The sequence below is a fragment of the Anser anser genome (genome assembly GCF_964211835.1).
Source record: "Anser anser genome assembly, chromosome: 12".
Lineage (NCBI taxonomy): Eukaryota > Metazoa > Chordata > Aves > Anseriformes > Anatidae > Anser > Anser anser.
The window spans coordinates 2,705,866-2,727,960 of record NC_139733.1 but is presented as its reverse complement, the minus strand read 5'-3'; the positions used below and the strand labels follow the sequence as shown (position 1 = coordinate 2,727,960).

The 22,095-nt window shown below is 38.4% G+C and overlaps 1 protein-coding gene across 32 annotated transcripts in view; it reads left to right on the top strand.

Annotated features, from left to right (window-relative positions):
- The window catches only part of CACNA2D3 (calcium voltage-gated channel auxiliary subunit alpha2delta 3), a 509,008-nt gene that overhangs the window by 266,425 nt on the left and 220,488 nt on the right, over positions 1-22,095 (top strand). For all 32 annotated transcript variants that reach the window (XR_014571619.1, XR_014571620.1, XM_083795939.1 and 29 more), the window contains one exon: positions 3,592-3,705. Coding sequence is in view for 30 of the 32 variants with exons in the window: in XM_083795939.1 (XP_083652065.1) it covers positions 3,592-3,705 (114 nt within the window). In the remaining 2 variants the exon portion in view is untranslated. The remainder of the gene's footprint in view (positions 1-3,591; positions 3,706-22,095) is intronic.

Genomic DNA, 22,095 nt, shown 5'->3' with positions numbered 1-22,095 from the left:
ATTTAGGCATTCTTGTTGGGACTACAGATAGAGACTAATCTCTTCTGAGATGGTTATCATGGTGACAGTCCAGCTGGTGTTAGTTAATATTGTGTAATGTTAATATTAGTGATGGACATGTCCAAGTAATCCTCTATATTTCTTTTTAACAACAGCTTGTCCTTGACAGAGATTCACACTTCATATCCAGTAAAACATGATGGATCATGCTCCCATGTATGCTCAGATCTCTTAAAGCTGGGAAAATGACTGTTTCAATTTAGACTATAATAAGGAATATAATAGGTTCTAGCATTCTTGCATGTATACTTCCAGAATACACAGTATAAAAAATATTTTTTTATTATATACGGGCATATCAAAAGGTCTCTGAGAGTTTCTATTATGCAGCCTAGGACAGAAATAAAAGCTATCCTTAAAACAATACAGCTAACCATTTTCTACTTTGTGTACAGCATGTGACCTTTATATGCCAGAAATTGGTTCTTGTGAATTACAGTTTAGTTAAGGATGTCTAGCGTACATTTAAAAGAAAGAAAAAATGCAGGTGGGGGAAGGTGCACGTATGGAGGAAGAAAAGGAAAAGGAAAAAAAAAAAAAAAAGCTTTGTCTTAGGTAGTGGAGGAAGAAAAGGAAAAGGAAAAAAAAACAGCTTTGTCTTAGTGGAGGAAGAAAAAAAAAAAGCTTTGTCTTAGATAGTCATATTGAGATTCTAGCTGGGTTTTTAGAATGGTTCAGGGGTTACAGTAATTAAATTCAGATAATTTTGTCTTGCAATTACCTGCATTTCAAATTCAGTGTTTGCCTAGGTTGTTAAGACCTGAAGATGTTGATACTGTTCTTTGAAAAGCATGTTTAAAATCCACTTTCACATTCTTTCCAACCATTGATTTATGCAGTGTTCATTAGTTGCTGTAAGAACATAGAAGTGCTTGGTACAGTACTTAGGCACCTACTATGTCATGTGATGACTGCAATTATCTCTTTTGGCGATAAACGTGGTCTTTGCAGTGATTACCTTTAAAAAAAAAACATAGCCAATTAAATAAAATTCTGTGACATTTCAAAGACTGTTAATCACAACCAAATGCTCTAAATGTCAGGATGCATTGAAATTTTTGCTGCTAACTGATGAATCATTGAGTTAATTGTAGTTCATCATAAGTCCCTTGTCATTGTTATTATTATGGAAAACACTTTCATCACTCTTGCTATTCAATAAAATTAAAGTTCTAGACAAATATGAGAAGATATTACTCATCAAAGCATTTGAATTTAATCTCATTCTTCAAAATATTCAAACAGATAACCATGTAGAATAATGCAGATGCATATAGATTAATGTTTTAAACTAAATATATGAAGGCATTCCTTCTTCATGAATTTCCCTTTTACTGTAACTTGCTTCTTTCAAAGTGTGTTGTCCATATGAAGACTAGAGAAGGGCTTTATCAGGGACAGACTTGTCTCTGGTCCTTCAAACCTCCTTCAGTCAGGGAGGACAAGGGGTAATGGCTTTACACTAAAAGAGGGTAGCTTTAGATTAGATCTGAGGAAGAAACTGTTTACTATGAGGGTGGTGAGGCACTGGAACAGGTTGCCCAGAGAAGTTGTTGATGCCCCATCCCTGGAGGGGTTCAAGGTGAGGCTGGACGGGGTTTTGGGCAACCTGATCTAGCAAGAAGTGTCCCTGCTTATGGCAGAGGGATTGGAACTGGATGGTGTTTAAGGTCCCTTCAAACCCAAACCATTCTGTTTGAATATATCTCTTGACTACATAACTTCATCTTTATGAGGAAATACATTTAAGATCATACTAATTAAGGAATCCCACTTTAATAGTTTTGTGTGTGGGTAAGACTGGAAAAACAGGCATGACTGAAGAATTTTAAGGATAAATTACTTTGCAGGTATCACAGACAGCTTTCTCACAGGCAGTGACCTATCTAGCTAATTCACTGTAAAGCCCTGAGTAATGTGGGCTTTCTAGGTAATGTGTTTCTGCAGCCAGAGCATGTTAGCTAATGTTCCCATTTGATCAAAAGGTGATAAAGATGGTTGTTGAATAATATTTGTGGATGGGATTGCTCGTATGTAGAAAAGGAAGAAGAAAAGAGAACAGAGTTCTGCTGTAACCCACAATCCACTCCCTTTCCTACTACAAGTAGGAAATTTGCATATTTACAAAGATGAGATTTTTAGAAGTTAAGAACCTGTTTTTACAAAAAGGTTTTAAAAAGGTTTTATAGAGTTCTGGGAGGATCAACAAATAAGTGAGAGTAAGTAGACTTCAGAAAGCTTAAAGACAGTAGTCGCTAGCCCAAATCAAACTAGAATACTCTGAATAAATTTGCTGAAAAAATTGCTGAATCCAGACTACCTTTTTTTTGAGGACTACTCAGCACAGATAGGCTGGTGAGGCAGAACAAGGTAGACGGGTAATTAATATTTGGCTTTCTCTGTACCAAGAGAAAGGTGGTAGGATAAGAACTTGAACAACTTAAAAGTTGGTAACATACCTGAAAACTACGTAGGAAGAGAATTGGAAGAGCAAAGGGAATTGTTCATTCATTATCATTATATTCAAATTTTAGCCCAACCTATAAAAATAGAGTTGTCTACAATGCTACAAGTTTCACTTTTTTTTTTTTAATGTTCAGTACATAGAAACTAAAATGGAAATAAATTGTAAACTTTTCCATTTTGTTGCTAATGCTAGATGTTTCACCCAAGTTCCTTAAATATATAAAATAACAGATAAACAAGAACCTATTCTGGAATAAGAATATATTAGAGAAAAATGGATTTAGACTACTACTCAGATTCTGTTGCCAACTACAGAATCAAGAGATCAAAACTTATGTGATGGCTCAGCCCAACTGTGACTGGCTCTTTGACCAAGAGAAAATCCTCTCTCAGTGCAGTGATGAAACATTCCTTGCATACTCCAAAGATATGTTGATTTCTGTCTAAGTACCTGTGCTCTAGTACTGTTCTTCAGCAACTTTAATTACATATGCACATTCATTTTGAGGAATATGAGAATATGGGAGGCTTGGTCCTCTCAGATTAACATTTTATGAAAAATAATGTATGGAATGTAATCCTGAGTGAATACAAATGCCATATGAATAGTTTTATGTTTCTAACTGGTGTATCCTCTGTAATTCACAGTAAAATTATCAGTCATTCATTGCTACTTCATTTTTTGTAGCTCGTACTTTTAAAATTATATCAGAACAGACCATATGTGTATGAATGAGTACATATCATTTATCTAAAATGGAAAAAGTATAGTTTCCTTTCTTTTCTACTTAGACTTTTAATTTGAGGAGGTACTATATTTATCTATGTTTCAGTGTATTTTAAAAGCTGATAAAATGGGCATAGATAGCAAATCCTTATTCTGTTACACAATTCAAGTTATAATTCAGTTAGAACGTATCTATAATAAAATGCTTTCAACCTGAGAGTTTTCCCCCTACTTCTCAGCATACTAGGGATTTGACAAGATCTGTGTTTATCCAGTGGGATGCCATCTACTTTCATCTAGTAGGAATGTTGTACCAAAATTAATGTTTCCTTTCACAGTTCAACCACACAGGACAAGGAAGTATTTGCAGCCAAGCCATAATGTTGATTACTGATGGAGCTGTGGACACATATGATACGATATTTGCAAAATATAATTGGCCAGACAGAAAAGTAAGTATAATATCACCTTTATTTAAAGGGAAACCCAAAGCTTCTTGTGCAATATAAAGTCTATGTGTACTAAAAAATCAGTTACAATCTTTCTAATGATCTAAAAATATTTTTTGATAACTGGATGTTTCACTAATGACAAAAATGTGATATGTGATATTGCTTGAGGATAGAGGTGGCTTTTTACTGTAGTAGTGAACTTAGGATAATAAGATATTAAGGATATATTTCTCTCCATGGTACATTTTTGTCCATTATATAATGCTTCCCATGTGGGACATCATTAAACATAAAAACGTTTTTTTTCTTTATCCCAAAATATTCATTAATAATTCAGTGCTTTTTGAAGCTAGAGAGGGGTGTGTACTCTGTTGTGGATTTTGAATAGTTTACCATGACTGGAGAAGGAGCAGATGTAGCACTAAGCGTTTTTTTCTCTTTCTTTGGTAGAGTGAGGGGTATACTTGGCAATCGGTGAAGTTTTATTAAAACTGTATTTGATTCTATCAATCTGTATACAGAAATTTGCACAGAATTTAATTACCTTGTTGTGACACGTGTGGATGTTGTATAGCAATGCAGAAATGCCTTGAATTTTCCTGATGATAAATCTGCAGTGGTCCTTTTGTTTGTGTGTGAAATAATTTCTATCTATGATTCAATATATTCTGATAAAATAAATTTTGGATTATTTATGATTTATTTTTTTGTTTTTTGTAGCTTGAGATAGTGCCGTGTTATATGCCTGTGGAAGGAGTAACAACACTGTTCTAAGTGCAGTTTGAGCAAGTCATGTGTGCCGTGTGAGGTTTCAGTATTCTGTGGGAAAAAGTACTAGTTTTTTAGTCATGCTTATTATTCTTTCTTATTCCGTGTTTACTCTTCAAAATGTGTTATTCTTAAGGGGGCACAGCTTTAATTGATGTTGTTGTTGTTGTTAAGTAATTAGGCGTTCAGAAACTTAGGGCTTTATGATATATATCTGTTAGGTGTTTCCAGACTTATTTGGTAATATCAGAGACATACTTGGACTGTAGCTTGTTTTCCAGCTGTTTAAGTATTCAAAAGGGAACCTGTTTTTATCAGACAAGTTATATGTTACGTATTTCTTCTAAGTAAATGTGAGCAACTCCTTAATCAGGTGGATGAGTTTGTATAAATGCCTGGTAGTAACAGTCTTATAGCTCTTAAATCCTACTTTGAACTGTCCTTTGTATTCACATTTCTTTCTGAATGTTTTTTGAGATAAACAAGATAACTATAACCTGAGCTTGAAAGTATTTTAATAACTGCTTATTGAGATACAAATGTTTATACACAACATAGGCAAACTTTTTTCCACTTTTTGTTTTGTTTTAAGTAGTTTACAGATTTTTGCATATACAAATTATATTTATACCTAATTCCCTATAGCAGTGGTCTGAGAAGTGTTAATTTAAACTATATGCTTCATTATTTCCTGTTAATAATTTCGCCAATTAAATTTTTTGATGGTACAAGATTTCCATTCTCAGATGATGTATGAAAAATTTTCATTTAAGGAATCTAGAAATATCTCAACTTTAGTGAGCTTTTAAAGAAACTAAAGAAAGAATATAAGTAGTGTATATGTGGAATATGTCTAAGCCTAAACTATCTTTGGGATTTGAATCCATATTTCTGATGTCTTCCCCCCACCTGCTAATTTTATCTCCTTTTCAATTTTGATATGACTGAGTGACTTTGTGACTATTCCTCTGGAAAGATACCTTGACAGTGAAGTAAATAAAAAATAATAATGTTTTGTGGCCAGTCTTTCCTCTCTTATTCACAGGGGTATTATCTAATGTAAGTTCTTATGTCCTCAAATGTTTCATGGTAACGTTTTGCTACATCTAGCAAACACTGCATTCACAGGAATTTACAGATTCTCTTAGAAGGATTCGTCTCTTAAGAAACAAAAGAGAACACAGTGAAACTGTCTGTATCTTATGAAATCTATAAGGAGAGAATTCTCTGTAACAGTTGGCTGACTATTTTCACAAAATGATGTGATATATATATATATATATATATATTCATATTCCATGTGGGAAGGTGTCCTGGTTTCAGTTAGGACAGAGTTAATTTTCCTCCTAGTAGCTGGTAGGGTGCTATGTTTTGGGCTGGGATGAGAAGAGCGCTGATAACATGCTGATGTTTTAACTGTTGCAGAGCAGCGCTTACACCAGGCCAAGGACTTTTCAGCTTCTCGCTCTGTCCTGCCAGCGAGCAGGCTGGGGGTGCAGCAGGAGCTGGGAGGGGACAGACCCAGGACAGCTGACCCAAACTGGCCAAAGGGGTATTCCATACCATCTGGCATCATGTTAAACAAATTTTTAGGGGTGGTTAGCCGGGGTGGGGGGGCCGGCTGCTTGGGGATGGGCTGGGCATCGGTCAGCGGGTGGTGAGCAATTGCACTGTGTATCGCTTGTTTCATACACATTATTATTAGTAGTACTAATTATTATTATTGTTATTATTATTATTATTCTTGTTATTATTATTTTCCTGTCTTAATAGACTGCCTTTACCTCAACTCACAGGCTGCACTTTCCCGTTTCTCTCCCCCATCCCAGAGATGGAGGGGGGAGGGTGAGCGAACGGCTGTGTGGTCTTTAGCTGCTGGCTGGGTTAAACCACAACAATCCTTTATATCCACCCTTTATTCCATACCATTTATGTCATGCTCAGGTTACACTCTTTCCAATACATTCTAATTAATCACCATTTTCATCTATGGTATATAGCAATCATGGTAGTGATGACATACAGTATTATATAATAATTAACGTAATACAATTCAACTCATGAGCTATTCTCACCCAGTATTAAATCCCCTTGAGGTACACACCGGACCTCCCCATTCTTTTGCATTACCCGCCAAGTGCATCCAGGTCCCTGAGCAAAAGCAATCCCACGAATGGGTTTGCCTTTTCCTGAGGCAGGAGTAGCCCAGACTGTTTTACCCAGCATGTTTCTTACGTGCACTACAGGAACTTTATCCCCTTCTACAGTGCGTAACAGGTTTGATTGGGCAGGTCCAGCTCAGTTGGCAGATTCCCCTAGTATTGACTAGCCAGGTGGCCTTTGCCAAATGTGTATCCCAATTTTTGAATGTCCCAGCACCCATTGCTTTCAGTGTAGTCTTTAACAGTCCATTATATCATTCAACTTTCCCGGAGGCTGGTGCATGTTAGGGGATGTGATACACCCACTCAATACCATGTTCTTTGGCCCAAGTGTCTATAAGGTTGTTTCGGAAATGAGTCCCGTTGTCTGACTCAATTCTCTCTGGTGTGCCATGTCGCCATAGGACTTGCTTTTCAAGGCCCAGGATAGTGTTCCGGGCGGTGGCATGGGGCACAGGATATGTTTCCAGCCATCCGGTGGTTGCTTCCACCATTGTAAGTACGTGGTGCTTGCCGTTGCGGGTTTGAGGGAGTGTGATGTAATCAATCTGCCAGGCCTCTCCATATTTATATTTCAGCCATCGTCCTCCATACCAAAGAGGCTTTGACCGTTTGGCTTGCTTGATTGCAGCACGTTTCACAATCATGAATAACCTGTGCTATAGTGTCCATGGTCAGGTCCACCCCTCGATCACGAGCCCATCTGTATGTTGCATCTCTGCCTTGATGGCGTGAGGTTTCATGGGCCCATGGGGCTATAAATAATTCACCTTTATGTTGCCAGTCCAGGTCCACCTGAGCCACTTCAATCTTAGCAGCCTGATCCACCTGCTGGTTGTTTTGATGTTCTTCAGTAGCCCGATTCTTGGGCACATGAGCATCTACATGGCGTACCTTTACAACCAGGTTCTCTACCCGGGCAGCAATATCTTGCCACAATGCAGCAGCCCAGGTGGGTTTGCCCCTGCGCTGCCAGTTGTTCTGCTTCCATTGCTGTAACCACCCCCACAGGGCATTTGCTACCATCCATGAATCAGTATAGAGATAGAGAACTGGCCACTTTTCTCATTCAGCAATATCTAAAGCCAGCTGAATGGCTTTCACTTCTGCAAACTGACTTGATTCTCCTTCTCCCTCAGCAGCTTCTGCAACTCGTCGTGTAGGACTCCGTACAGCAGCTTTCCATCTCCGATGCTTTCCCACAATATGACAGGACCCATCAGTGAACAGGGCATATTTCTTCTCATTTTCTGGTAGCTTGTTGTACAGTGGGGCTTCTTCAGCATGGACCACCTCCTCTTCTGATGATATCCCAAAGTATTTGCCTTCTGGCCAGTCCATAATCACCTCCAAGATTCCTGGGCGACTGGGGTTTCCTATTCGAGCCCGCTGAGTAATCAGTGCAACCCACTTGCTCCATGTAGCATCAGTTGCATGATGTGTAGAGGGGACCCTTCCTTTGAACATCCAGCCTAGTACTGGCAGTCAGGGTGCCAGGAGGAGCTGCGCTTCAGTACCGACCACTTCCGAAGCAGATCGAACTCCTTCATATGCTGCCAATATCTCCTTTTCAGTTGGAGTGTAGCAGGCCTCAGATCCTCTGTATCCCCGACTCCAAAACCCCAGGGGTCAACCTCGAGTTTCCCCAGGTTCTTTCTGCCAGAGGCTCCAGGTGGGACCATTCTCCCTGGCTGCGGTGTAGAGCACATTCTTTACATCTGGTCCTGTTCGGACTGGCCCAAGGGCTACTGCATGAACTATTTCCTGCTTAATTTGTTCAAAGGCTTGTCGTTGCTCAGGGCCCCATTCAAAAGCATTCTTCTTATGGGTTACTTGGTAGAGCGGGTTTACAATCAGACTGTAATTTGGAATGTGCATTCTCCAAAACCCCACGACACCTAGGAAAGTTTGTGTTTCTTTTTTGCTAGTTGGTGGAGACATAGCTGTTATTTTGTTGATCACAGCCATTGGGATTTGACGACGTCCATCTTGCCATTTTATTCCTAAAAACTGGATCTCTCTTGCAGGTCCTTTATTTTGTTTTATGGCAAAACCAGCCTTCAGAAGGATTTGGACTGTTTTCTTCCCTTTCTTGAAAACTTCCTCTGCTGTGTCACCCCACACAATGATGTCATCGATGTACTGCAGGTGTTCAGGAGCTTTCCCCTGCTCCAGCGCAGACTGGATCAGTCCATGGCAAATGGTAGGGCTGTGTTTCCACCCCTGGGGCAGCCGATTCCAAGTATATTGGACTCCCTTCCAAGTGAAAGCAAACTGTGGCCTGCACTCTGCTGCTAGAGGAATGGAGAAAAATGCATTAGCGATATCAATTGTGGCATACCACTTGGCTGCCTTTGATTCCAGTTCATACTGGAGTTCTAGCATGTCCGGCACTGCAGCACTCAGTGGTGGCGTGACTTCGTTCAGGCCACGATAGTCCACTGTTAGTCTCCACTCACCATTAGACTTTCGCACTGGCCATATGGGACTATTAAAAGGTGAATGAGTGTTGCTGATCACTCCTTGGCTCTCCAGTTGACGAATTAGCTTATGGATGGGACTCAGGGAGTCTCGGTTGGTGCGATATTGCCACCGGTGCACGGTTGTGGTAGCGATTGGCACTTGCTGTTCTTCAACCCTCAGCAACCCCACAACAGAAGGGTCCTCTGAGAGACCAGGCAAGGTAGACAACTGTTTAATGTCCTCTGTCTCTAAGGCAGCTATGCCAAAAGTCCACCGGAACCCTTTTGGGTCCTTGAAATATCCTTTTCTAAGATAGTCTATGCCAAGGATGCACGGAGCATCTGGGCCAGTCACAATACGGTGCTTTTGCCACTCATTACCGGTTAGACTCACTTCAGCCTCCAATACAGTTAACTGCTGGGATCCCCCCGTCACCCCATAAATACAGATGGGCTCTGGCCCTTTATAGCTTGATGACATTAGAGTACATTGTGAACCGGTGTCTACTAAAGCCTTATACTTCTGTGTGTCTGACGTGCCAGGCCATCGAATCCACACAGTCCAATAAACTCAATTGTCCCTTTCCTCCCCCTGGCTGGAGGCAGGGCCCCTCTAGTCCTGGTCAGAATCTTCGTTTCTGTGTTTAAAGGACTGCCTGCTGGAAGTTGGAGCAGCAAACTTTTCAGAGAACCCCTTTTTCCCGATTGTTTTCTTTTGCAACTCACGTACCCGTGCCTCTAGGGTCGTGGTAGATTTTCTGTCCCGTTTTCTCATGTCCTCTCCATGGTCACGTAGGTAAGACCACAGGGTGGCACTGGGTGTGTACCCTCTTTGTTGTCTTCCTTGCACGGATGAATGCTTACTCCTAGTAGCTGAGACACTGGTTTGTACAGGTGGGGAGGAAAATAATCTCTCTTCAAGTTGGTGGACCTTTTCAGAAAGTTTCTCCAAAGTATTCTCTTTTAGTTGATGGATGCTTTCGGAAAGTTTCTCCACAGCCGAGATGCAGGCCTGTAGGAAAGAGGAGAGACTTTCTTCATGCTGCTGGAGTTGTTTAGCCACTTCATCCACTGTGGGTTCCTCATCCTCCTTCCAGGCCATTATTGCCAATGAGCTGGCATATGATGATGGTGCACTCCGTACAAACTTCCGCCACATGGGTCATGTACACTTGACTTCATCTGGATCTGTGGATATTTGTCCCTTGTCTAGGTCCTCATAAATCACCTCCCATATGGCTAATTCCCTCAGGTACTGAATTCCCTTCTCCATAGTGGTCCACTTGCCTGGTAGACATACAAGTTCTTCCTTGAAGGGATACCTTTCCTTCACAGCTGACAGGAGACACCTCCAGAGGCTGTAAGCTCATGCTCCCTCTCCAATTGCTTTGTCAATGCCTGCGTCTTTAGCAAGGGATCCCAGCCATCTGGATTCCCTCCCCTCTAATTCCACACAATTGGCTCCGGTGTTCCAGCACCGGAGCAGCCAGGTGACAAGCTGCTCACCTATGCAGCGACCAAAATCTTTTCGCACATCTCGTAGCTCACGCTGGTATAGGTTTCGGGTAATTACTGTTGATTTTTCGATATCTTCATCCTCCTGCACCTCTGATGGCCCAGCCTCGTCTTCTCTATACCTAGACCTAGCAGAAGACTCTCTGCGTTCTAAACAACCTGAATCTCTATACCATTTTTATCACCTTGTCTACAGGGGCAACTTGCACTGCTACAGCTTGTTTCTCTGACCCAGCCACAGGGCCTGCCACAGGGGTTGGAATACCCTCTGCAGGGGCAACTTGCACTGCTACAGCTCGTTTCTCTGACCCAGCCACAGGAGCTGGAGCGGCTGCGGGAGCTGGAGCGGCTGCGAGAGATGGAGCAGCTGCAGGGGCTGGAGCGGCTGCAGGGCCCATCGTAGGGGTTGGAGTGGCCGTTGGACCTGTCACAGGACTTGGAGTGGCCGCAGGGTCTGTCACTAGGTTGATAGTAGCATCAATTGCAGCTCGATAGGCATAGGCCAGACCCCAGCATGCTACAGTGATTTGTGTCACTTTGGAACTGCCGGAGTCATGACACCCTTTTTTCAAGCATTCTACCAGTTTTTTAGGATATTGCAGTTGTTCAGGGGTGAATTTCCAAAACACTGGAGGTGTCCACTGTTCTAGAAACCTGCCCATATCCTCCCACACTCCCTGCCACTCGCAACTATCTCGCCTCATGACAGATCTCTGGATGAGATTCCTAAGTAGTTGTTTAACCTTAAACAAAACCTAAAGTGCATTCAGGAGACATAACAACAAGAACATGCTGGTCTGAGTATCCCAAGGATATTCAACATCTTGGAGAACTACTGTAACTAGCTCGGAGGATAAGAGGATGGTGAAGGAGAAAGGGAGAGTGAACAAGTGTGAAAAGATACCTTCCCCTGGTCCCTCCACAGATTGGCTCCCTGACGAAAAAAGGCAATAGGTGTAATTGTTAATAGTTCGAGATATGGTTTCCGAAGTATAGAGTTGATGACAGTGCTGAGTACAAATACCAGGTTAGAGTCACGACCAGAAATCTCATCATTTCATAAGCCATTGTTACACTGCACAGTACCGTAACGATCTTAAACCAGGGCCTGGAAATGAGAAACAGCATGACAGGGAGCACATACAGTAAGTAACGTGCTATAAAACTCAATTTGGAAAACAGGCACAGCAGACTTGAGATTAAAGCAATCAACATTGTGACTAGCAACTATTAAGCAGGTCTAATAGTTATACCAATTTTAGTTTAACACACACTGGTCAGATCTGTCATTATCTCAACCCTTCGTGCCCCACGTTGGGCGCCAAAAAGGACTGTTGTGGTTTAACCCGGCTGGCAGCTAAACACCACACAGCCGTTCGCTCACCCTCCCCCTCCCTCTCTGGGATGGGGGAGAGAAACGGGAAAGTGAAGCCGGTGAGTTGAGATAAAGACAGTTTATTAAGACAGGAAAATAATAATAACAATAATAATAATAATAATGATGATAATAGTACTAATAATAATGTGTATGAAACAAGTGATGCACAATGCAATTGCTCACCACCCACTGACCGATGCCCAGCCCATCCCCAAGCAGCCGGCCCCCCCACCCCGGCTAGCCACCCCTAAAAATTTGTTTAACATGATGTCAGATGGTATGGAATACCCCTTTGGCCAGTTTGGGTCAGCTGTCCTGGGTCTGTCCCCTCCCAGCTCCTGCTGCACCCCCAGCCTGCTCGCTGGCAGGACAGAGCGAGAAGCCGAAAAGTCCTTGGCCTGGTGTAAACACTGCTCTGCAACAATTAAAACATCAGCATGTTATCAGCGCTCTTCTCATCCTAATCCAAAACATAGCACCCTACCAGCTACTATGAGGAAAATTAACTCTGTCCTAACTGGAACCAGGACAGAAGGAATGGCTATATCTGAGATAATAATTAGCATAACTATTGCAATGAGCAGTAGGACAAATAACTTGCTAGAGATACTTTCTTCTGTGGAGGCCTAGCATGAAGGATTCTACCTTGTTTAGCAAGGACATAATGTTTAGGGAGCAGCTTTTACTTCATATATGTTATTCTATGCAATTCTTGTATTTAATATATTATGCAGTTTTAAAAATTGTATATTAGGAAATGAAAAAAAATCAATTTATTATCTTTTACATCTTTCATACTGAAATGTTTCAGGCTAAAAGATTTTTGTGTGCATGCTTCAATGCATTAGTTTTCAGTCTTTGTTGGCTTTGTTGTTTTAGAAAGGAAGAATTTTTGACAATGCAGTATCATAAATATTCTTAATGACAGTGTGCCTAAAAATTATCCATGCAGTGCACTTCACAATCCTCTGTTTTTGCACTGCACGATTTTTATACTACATTCTCTCCAAAGCCATCTAAAATATTTATAAAGCATACCCCTGAACTGCTTAGTGTTTTTTCTCTCCAGCTTTTTTGTTCTCCATTCTACCTTACTTTGCCATCTTTCTTATAATTTATGTTTTTTCCTGTCACTTTGATACTCTGGTGGATAGTGATGGACAGAGTAATAGCTCTAATTCAGATAAGTTCTTAAGTTTCTGTGTACCTCAATTACCCTGTCAGCAAAGTACCCATTTCAGTTATATAATCTTAGATAATATTAAATAAGTCATCACTAATTGCAGAAGAAATTTCTTGTTCTCTTATAGAAATGAACAAATTCTATAAGCAAAATTCTTCATACAGCTGTGAAGGTTTTGCCAGTTTGTCAGTGGCAATCACTAAAAGTGGGAAGTGAAAACATAGTCACCACGTAAATAGAAATTAATATTTTGTTCTTTTCCAAGACACATCTTTCCAAAAGGCATTGCATGTCATTGCAGATGTATCCTGTCTGACAACCGATAAAAAACAGCTTCTTTTTAATAATGTATTAGTGATAATATATTAAATAAAAATTGTGTTGTAATAGTTTGAATAATGTGGCTCCACGTAAATTCCAAAAGTAGCTTAATTTAAGTGATTGTTTTTATTTTGAGATATCAGCCTGATTTTGTGTAAGAGCTAAAGAATTGTTATTGAAAGGCTATTCAGAATTATCTACTAGACTGTTTCCTCGAAAGAAGGAACATTTTCATTCTTTGTTTTGTGTGCCTCTATCTCCCACATACTAGTCTAATTACGTATATATTTCAGTAGGTACTGTATTCTAAGCATGAAAGGAGGGTTTTTTGATTTTGTTTTGATTTTTTTTTTTGAGAGGAAGGGGGCAGGGAGGGAGGCAAGAGAAGATACTGTTCCTTCAGATTTGCTCCCAGAAAGTACGTAGTAATTGTCTTTTCTTAAACAACGCAGTCCTAATTCCTTTGTATTGGAAAATTCCAGGAAGGTTAATCAAGCAAATCTTGATGAAATGCTCTAGCACATTATGATGAAATCAGAGATATTATCAAAGCTTACCAACTGAACATAAATAAATGTGTTATTGAAAGAAACTACTTAAATAATATTTAACATATTTTGACATTGTAAATATAGCAAGACTGTTCTTAGTAAGCTGTGATATTGCAGAGGAAAATAATCTAATAAATCCTTTTGTATTAGTATGAGAAATGCCTTAAAAACCTTAGTGATATTAGAATCTCAAAATTTGCTGGATTTAGATTTGATTTCATAATATGCTGTGTTTGCAGGCAATAATAATCAATGTGAGGCTTTAATGTATACTTTCACAGGATCAATGTTTATTGTGCATTTAGTTATACACAGTTATGTTCTCATATAATACTTAAAAGTCATTACTGTTGCCTAGTTGTCATGTGATCACTAAAGATCTTTATTTCAATTCACGTTACATTTTTATTTTATATTTTAACTAAACATATGTTTTGTGATTTTAAAGAAGACCAACAAATCTATTGGCTTCAACTGCTGTATATGAAATGAATCTGAGTTCTTGCTATGCATAAAATTCCCCAAACATTTAGATTCTGCCAGAGGATGGGAAAAAATGCTTTCCCTACCCTTCAAAAAAAGGAAGATGAAAACATGACACATATTCATTTGCTTTATCTTAAAACAATCCTAAAGACAAACGTGAAATCAACTTGTAGCCTGTTTTTACAGCATCAACAAGATGGGCAGCTGTATTTTGGCATTGCAACCATTTTTTTTTTGTCTGCTCTCCACAATGCTGCAAAGCATTCTGCAGTTTTTTAACCAAGTCTCTGTAGCTTAGGAACCTGCTGATGTTGGCAACATGGAACATTAGTAGAGAAAATTGAATGTCTTGACTGCAGTGTTGTCTGGATGTTATTAAATTGATTTTTTTCTAAAAAGACTGAAGTACTTTAAAGGCGGATGTTATTACTGTTACACAAACCGTATGTTTTATTATTGGTTATCTCAAGAACAAAAGAAAGTCCAGACACTTTATAGGTCTTTTAAGCTATGACATAACTTACTTTAATTAGCTGGTTTTAGGTTCTCTTGCAGTATGATGAAAGACTGGTTATGAGATTAAACAAAAGTTCTTGATTTGGGGTTAAAGAGAAGCAACTCCTCAAAGAAATGATATAGTCTTAGTTTCTTTCCCCATCTGCATTTTTTTGGAAAAAAAAAGTTTTAAAGTTTTTTTTTTTTTTTTCTGCATTATTACTTCTTTAAAAGAAAGAGAGAGTCAGAACTGCTATAATGCTGTCTGTGAATTAGTCACTTCTATTTCTGCTTGTATTTAACATGTCACTCCAAGAATTTAAGAGTTCTTTTCTAGGCTAATACCAGTTTAATTTGTCATAAATAAACTTTTTCTGCAGTGTTTAAAACCAAAAAGTGGAGAGGTGTTTTCTGTGAAGATAAGGGTAATTGAATCTTATCCTCAGGGTGTATGTGGATTGCCAGAGGAAGGATTAGTGCCTCTCATACAGAGTTACATGGTTGGCTAGAATTATATAGTGACTAATGCTTTCTGAATGTTTTAAGAATTTTAGTTGAGACGATCATTTATACACAGTGTAAATATATATCCTAAGTGCCATTACCCTGTTAATGTTTGCCATATAATCAGGAATAGATACAAAATAAACCAGGAGTCTTAGAGAATAGCTAATAAACAATGGGCAGTCAAAATAGAGAATAATCAACAATCTGAAACAGATTGTCCAAAGTATTTTTCAGGAACTTGTGAATATCAATGACAGAAAAATCATAGCTTTTGCTTGAAAAAAAAAAAAAAAGTTAATTTTTACGTAGTACATTGTGGAGACATAAAGAAAGAGTTCCAAAATTTAAGATATGTGTACATAAGACATGCCTAGATGACTGCAAGTAATCAGTATTTGAATCTGGCATAAACTCCAAATCACTGAAATATGTGGCTGAAAGCCATTATTAACAAGACAGACCAACGTATTTTAAGTAAATCTGATAAAAAGAACTTGATATATTATGGATTCTGTTTACTAGTTCAACAAATGAATATAATAAAACGTGACCTGATACTTAAAGCAGTCTAAGGTCTTGATTTTTATTTTTTTTTGTGAAGTAATTATGTCAGAAGCAAGACAGTTAAAGTGGGCATAGTAATTGTACAAATATGCCCATTTAATTCTGTGGACTATGTCTATTCTTTAGACAGATTTTTGGGGTGAAGAATTATATAACCCACTTAAGGAAATAGTGAGATGTCTTATTTCTTGAAGGTCTTCAACAGCATGATAAAAACTGTATTTTAGTTCATGTGGTTTAAAGTCAACAATGGTGCAATTATACTGAAAGCCAGGATACAGTTCACACTCTGCTTGTTTTAAATTACTTCTCTTTATAATGTATACATCTTCTCACTTAAACATAACCGCCGAAAAGAGATGTTGGAGTCTGGTTCAGAGCTGTTCTGTTTTAGACCGGTATCTACAGTCTTTGTAAAATGTAAAGAGTGTATAGAGTTAATTGTGTGTAATCCTTCAGCAAGGAAGTCATCATAGTTGCATATAAAACCCTTTTGTTTGCATTTAATAATAAAGAGATAACACAGTGTTCCAATCAATTAATTTGGATTAATAAATAAAAAGTACAGATAGTAAGAAACCAAAGATGAAGCTGGATTGAATATCTTCCTATGTAACTTGTTTTAAAGTTTGGCTTCTGGTAGTATTTGAAATTACCAGAGTCTGTATTCAAAGTTATATTTCCTTGGTGTAAAAGGATGGTGAAAAAAAGCTAGGGTTATGCTTGGTCATCCGCTTCTCGCCTACAGCCTGCAGTAATGATATAGCGGATCTATAAACATGCTTCCTTTATAGATACTTTGTTCTGTGCAGCACAAGAATATTAAGTGAAAGCTTCTGTTTGTTCACTGATTCTGCAGACAAAGAAGAGTGAAAACTTAGTAGTTTGGAGTACATTTTTGAAGGCTGTCCTTATGATGTTTTAGGTTTTCTTTATAGCCTTTATTAAATGGTATTATAGATCATAGAATTTCAAATTTAATTCCTTTGATTCTGACTTAATCTTGCATTCTACAAACAATATTATATAGTGGGCAAGCATCAATAGGGTTTAAGTTTTTTTTATGTCTAACAAGAATATTTATAGTTACATGTGGTAATACCAGTAGCAAAGGCAGTGCAATGGTGAGGCTTAAATAAAAAAAAATGGTATATCTTCTCCTAACCAATTTGTCAGATATGTTGTTAGTCTGGTGAGGTAAGACTATAGCAGTAGCCTATGAGTAATTGCTAATTACCCTGGAAAACTATAGACCAGCACAAAGAAAAAAATGTTTTCAAACATTTTCATCTGGACGCCGAATATATTTCTACCTAGTTTATAGGATCCATTCTTAGTTCATTCCTGGATCACTTTTCTTTTAATGACATCCTCATATACTTTTATTTTATATAACTCTTACTGAATTAAAATAAGCCATGTTGTTTCGGTACATACTAAGGCTTTAAGTGAACTTCTGCTGGATATTTACATTAAGTTAAGAAAGTTGGTAAATTGCATGTTTAAATATCAAATCTCAAGAGATGTTTGGAAAGGGAATGTTAAAAAGGGAGGAAGTTTGGTGTAGTATTCTCTTGCTGGCATCTCATTACATATAGTAAATGGTATTTCTTGCTCATTTTGCTCTGAGAGGCCAAATTCTGCTGGTTTGAAAGTATAACAGACAGTGTTTATATAAGAAATTATTATTCATATATACCATTTTCCCAGAGTACCTCTGTTATCCTTTGTGGTGTCTGGCTGTAGAACGATCCCACAGTACATGCACATATATCAAGATGGTACAGCAGATTGGTTACATGCAGGGGTTCATATATGTGTAGATTAGTATTCATTTCAGCAAAGCACTTACATATGTGAATTATTACATCTCAGCTAACCAAAGCAATGGATTCAGGCATACATTAAAGTGCTTTACTGAATTAAGAACTAAACAAGTTATCCAAACAATCCCGTCTTTAGAACTCTGTTGTGGGTCTGCTGATCCTTTGAGCGGTTGAATCTTGAGCTATGTTAGTGGTTCTGCATTTTACAGAATACCCATTGAGAGCATATTTTGTTTATCTCACTTTATTTATACCTACTTTTTCCAAACTGGCATAACAGCATTACCTACAGCCTGACTTCTGAAGGATGTGGTTGTCTCCGTAGGCTTAACTTTTGTGTTCTGTTTCCATGTCCAGACATCTGCTGCGAAACTGATAAAAACCCATTCTTCTCTATGAGATTCCAAATACAATCATCTCATAATCCTCTCTACTATCCCTATTGTAATTGTCTCTGTGCAAAACTGACAGTTTTGCACATCTGAATAAATATGTTCTGTTTCTGTGGGATAACACTTGTGCATTCACCTCTCAAGACTTAAGCTCAGTCACAGAGGTTGCTCCTTGTGTGATGTTGAAACGTTTTTAAGAGGATTTTAACATTTGAGTTTAGTGCATTGTTAGATGTCCTAGAAAGCAGAAAGTTCTTATTCCACAATTGTATGTCATTAGACATTAATGTCTTGCAAAGGCATGTAGGCTTTTGGATCATTTGGGACTAGTTATTGAAGGCTTTAGAATGTGTTGTAGTAGTAAAGTGTGTATCTCAATGGTTGCTGTTCAGCATTTCATTGTGAAAATAGAAGCAGCTATAAATTACTGAGTACAAATTTGTCTTTTACTTCTGGCTTTTCTGGACAAATCAAGACAAAAGCCAATAAGGGTTTGTTTTTCTGGAGAATTGTATGTCTTGCAAACGTGAGTCTTGCAGTCTGTTTCCACATCTCTAATACTTCAATAGGATCTGGAAGTATTCAGCACCTTCTGGTAACATTTTATGTTCACTTCAGCTTCTTAAAAACAAATAGAACAAATTATCATTGTTTGAGGAAAAATACCATCACAAACAAACACCCTCAGAAATGACAGCTGTCTGCTGTTAGGAAGCCTGAAAGAAAATTTGGGAGTGTGTATGAATGGAGACGACAGACATATCCACTAGACAAGCTCCTGTCATTCCTCTTGGTAAGCACAAAATGTGATGGAATTGTGAAATACGGTAGTTATTCACAGAACTTTGTATCATGTGTTTCTTCTTTCCAGCCTCTGATGAAGCAGTATGTTTTATTTTTGAATAATGGCAAACGTAGCATCAGTAATGATCTCTTTGTGGGTTTTAGTTGATTTAATAATACGAGATACTAGTAAAACCATGAAGAATATTTACTAAACATGGAATATAATGACAGAAGATAAAATAATACTCTTCTTTAAATTAATTCTTTATATTTCAGTCACTTTGGATCAGTCTAAACCTGCATTTCCTAGAAATAAGTTATATATTTGATACATCAAGTGGAAAGTTGTATGCAGGTTTCCAACTCTAGAATGTCCGTTCTCGTTCTTCTAGATTTTTTGTTCCCTGAATATTAGGTGAACTTGTAAGAAGAAATATGTGCAATATATTGTAAACTATGGAAGACCATCTGAAATTTAATTTGTTATTTTTTTAGATCCATCTGCCTAGGAGGCCTTCCAAGAGTTAAAAATTGAGCCAAAAAATATACGGAAAGAGATAATAGAAATAATAAGGGAGGGAAAGATGTATGAGAAAGTAAACAAAAGGGGAATGAAAAGGGAATTTCTCACTGTTCTGGACAAATTTCCCTCCTGCTGGAAAAATGTCTTCCATGGACTTGCATGGAAGGCTGCAGAGTGGTGAATTATTACGTGCAAACCTGGTAGAAGGGTGATGCCAAACTGTGGACTGATGTTCCCACTGAATATGATTTCCAGCAAACATTATAAAACTTAAGGCTGCAGCTGACCTCCCCATTACAATATGCCTTATACTCCCAGACACATGAAATGCTACTCATCATACAATGTCGGGTTGTATGTTAGTTGCAGTATGTCACTTATTCAGGGTTCCCATCTGACTCTTTAGAGGTGCTTACACCCCGCTCCCCCCCCCCCCCCCCCCCAAAAAAAAAGGCAAAAAAAAACCCACAAAAACCATCATGCTTGAACAGCTTGAAAATGGCTTCATAGCAGTTGCTCTGCAGTAGGTGTGGAGTTGTTTTCAATTCCCTTTTTCCAAATGAATGGAAAAATCCCTAGGTAGTTCATCTACTCTATTAACGTAATCTCCAAGAATGAAATTAACTGAGCATACATTTAATAGTTTTGCTCTTACTGTGAAAAATGAATAGCTAAATTTTCTACAAAATGAGAGTTTTGTCTAAATACTGCCTACTGAAACATCTGTGGTAGAGACGGGTGAAAACTAAACATTTGCTTTGGCCAAATTTGCACAAATTTTAGGGTTTAATTTTCATCTAATATTCATGCTATCAAGTTTTATAGGCACAAAAATTCATGGAAGATTAATTTCATCCTGTGTGCAAACATGGCCTTGGTTATATTCTTTCGATTGTTCCCTTTTTTGTCACTTGCAATTGAAAGAGTCCCTCATCAGTCACCGAATTGTGGGAGCACCATCAGTGTGGCATTGTTGTGGTTGTACTACTAGCAGTTTTGAATAGGGACCACAGAATCTGGCTGGGGATTGTGGACAGTTGTAGATTTCTGTTGTATTCTTGAATAGAGTTTGTATCTGACCCAATGGTTTATATTGTAATGAAAAAGCAAAATCAGCCCACCATTCAGAAACGTATATGGAATTTGGCTGAAAGTTTTCCTCCCTGATGCTCTCATGTCTCCTGTTTCTATGCTATAGTGTGGGTACAGCTTGCATTTTTTCTGGGCAATGTTGGGAACATAGCTAGTGGCAGCATTGTGCTATTGCATGACAGGTAGGGATTAATGAGGATCTAAAATCTCTCTTCACAGAGACCACAGGCACCACGTCTACCTTTAGAAGGGTCGAAACTTTTAGTACAGTCGAGTGTTTCTGCCTCTGCTGGGTGTATATGTGGGACATCCACTATCCTGTAGCTGAGTTTACCTCATTTTGCTAGAAAATACATGCTGTCAGCAGTCCTGTCCCTGGAACTCTGGGGTATGGACAGTACACACTGCCTGAGGTTTGACCAGTGTAACAATGCTTTCCTCATCCTGTCTGCCACAAGAATGCCTTTAGAAAATTGATCAGCTGAAAACAGCACTAGGAGCTTCCTTCTCTTTGTCCTCTACACAGGGAATATTTGCAAAGACAAAGGGACCTGTTAGCTGCCTTGTTGTTTTTCCTTTTTTATATAACATTGGTTTATAGCACCTTCTTCTATGTTATTCAGTGGAATACTACCTAAATGAGAGTTGTCTGCTCTTCTGGGACTATGTATCTGAGTTATCATTCATTTCATGCTGAGTGGTACACACAGTATCTGTATAGAAATTGGGACTGTTCAGAATAATAATAATAAAAAAAAAAGGTGTCAGAACTCAGTCCATAAAAAACAAAATGGAAACTTAGCAGTATTACTGATATCATTTGTAAAATCATTAGAGTGACTGTAATAACTATGATAGCATTTTTAATATATTTTGATTTGTTTGAGCAACCAAAACCAAATTTGTGCAAAATATTCAAATGCATACACAAACAGCATGAGAAATTTGTGAGTACAGCGATCTTAGCACCCTATCTGATAATACTGAGTTTTTGGCTAAAAACGATACTGGCTGACTAAGTGCATTTTGGAATATGGCCCCCCATTTTGAAACAAACTGTTTCATTTAGGCTGACCTAAATTCTCCTTAAAAGGTTGTGTGTGGAAACTAGAGATGAGCCAAACATCTGAGGATGCCTTTGTGGCATGTCATGTTTGTGCAATTTCAGCCAGAAAAATGCTCTTGGCTCTACGTTTGTACGCAGAGACAGTGACATCTAATAGGCCGTTATATCAATGTAAGTGGTAGGTTTTTTTCCTATGAACTTGTTAAATACAATACACAGTTGTTTTCAAAGGTGAAACTTAAAAGAATGTCTTTGTTTATGCTCTTCTTGCATAAGCAATAGGAAATACTAAACAAATTTCAAAATTGTTTGG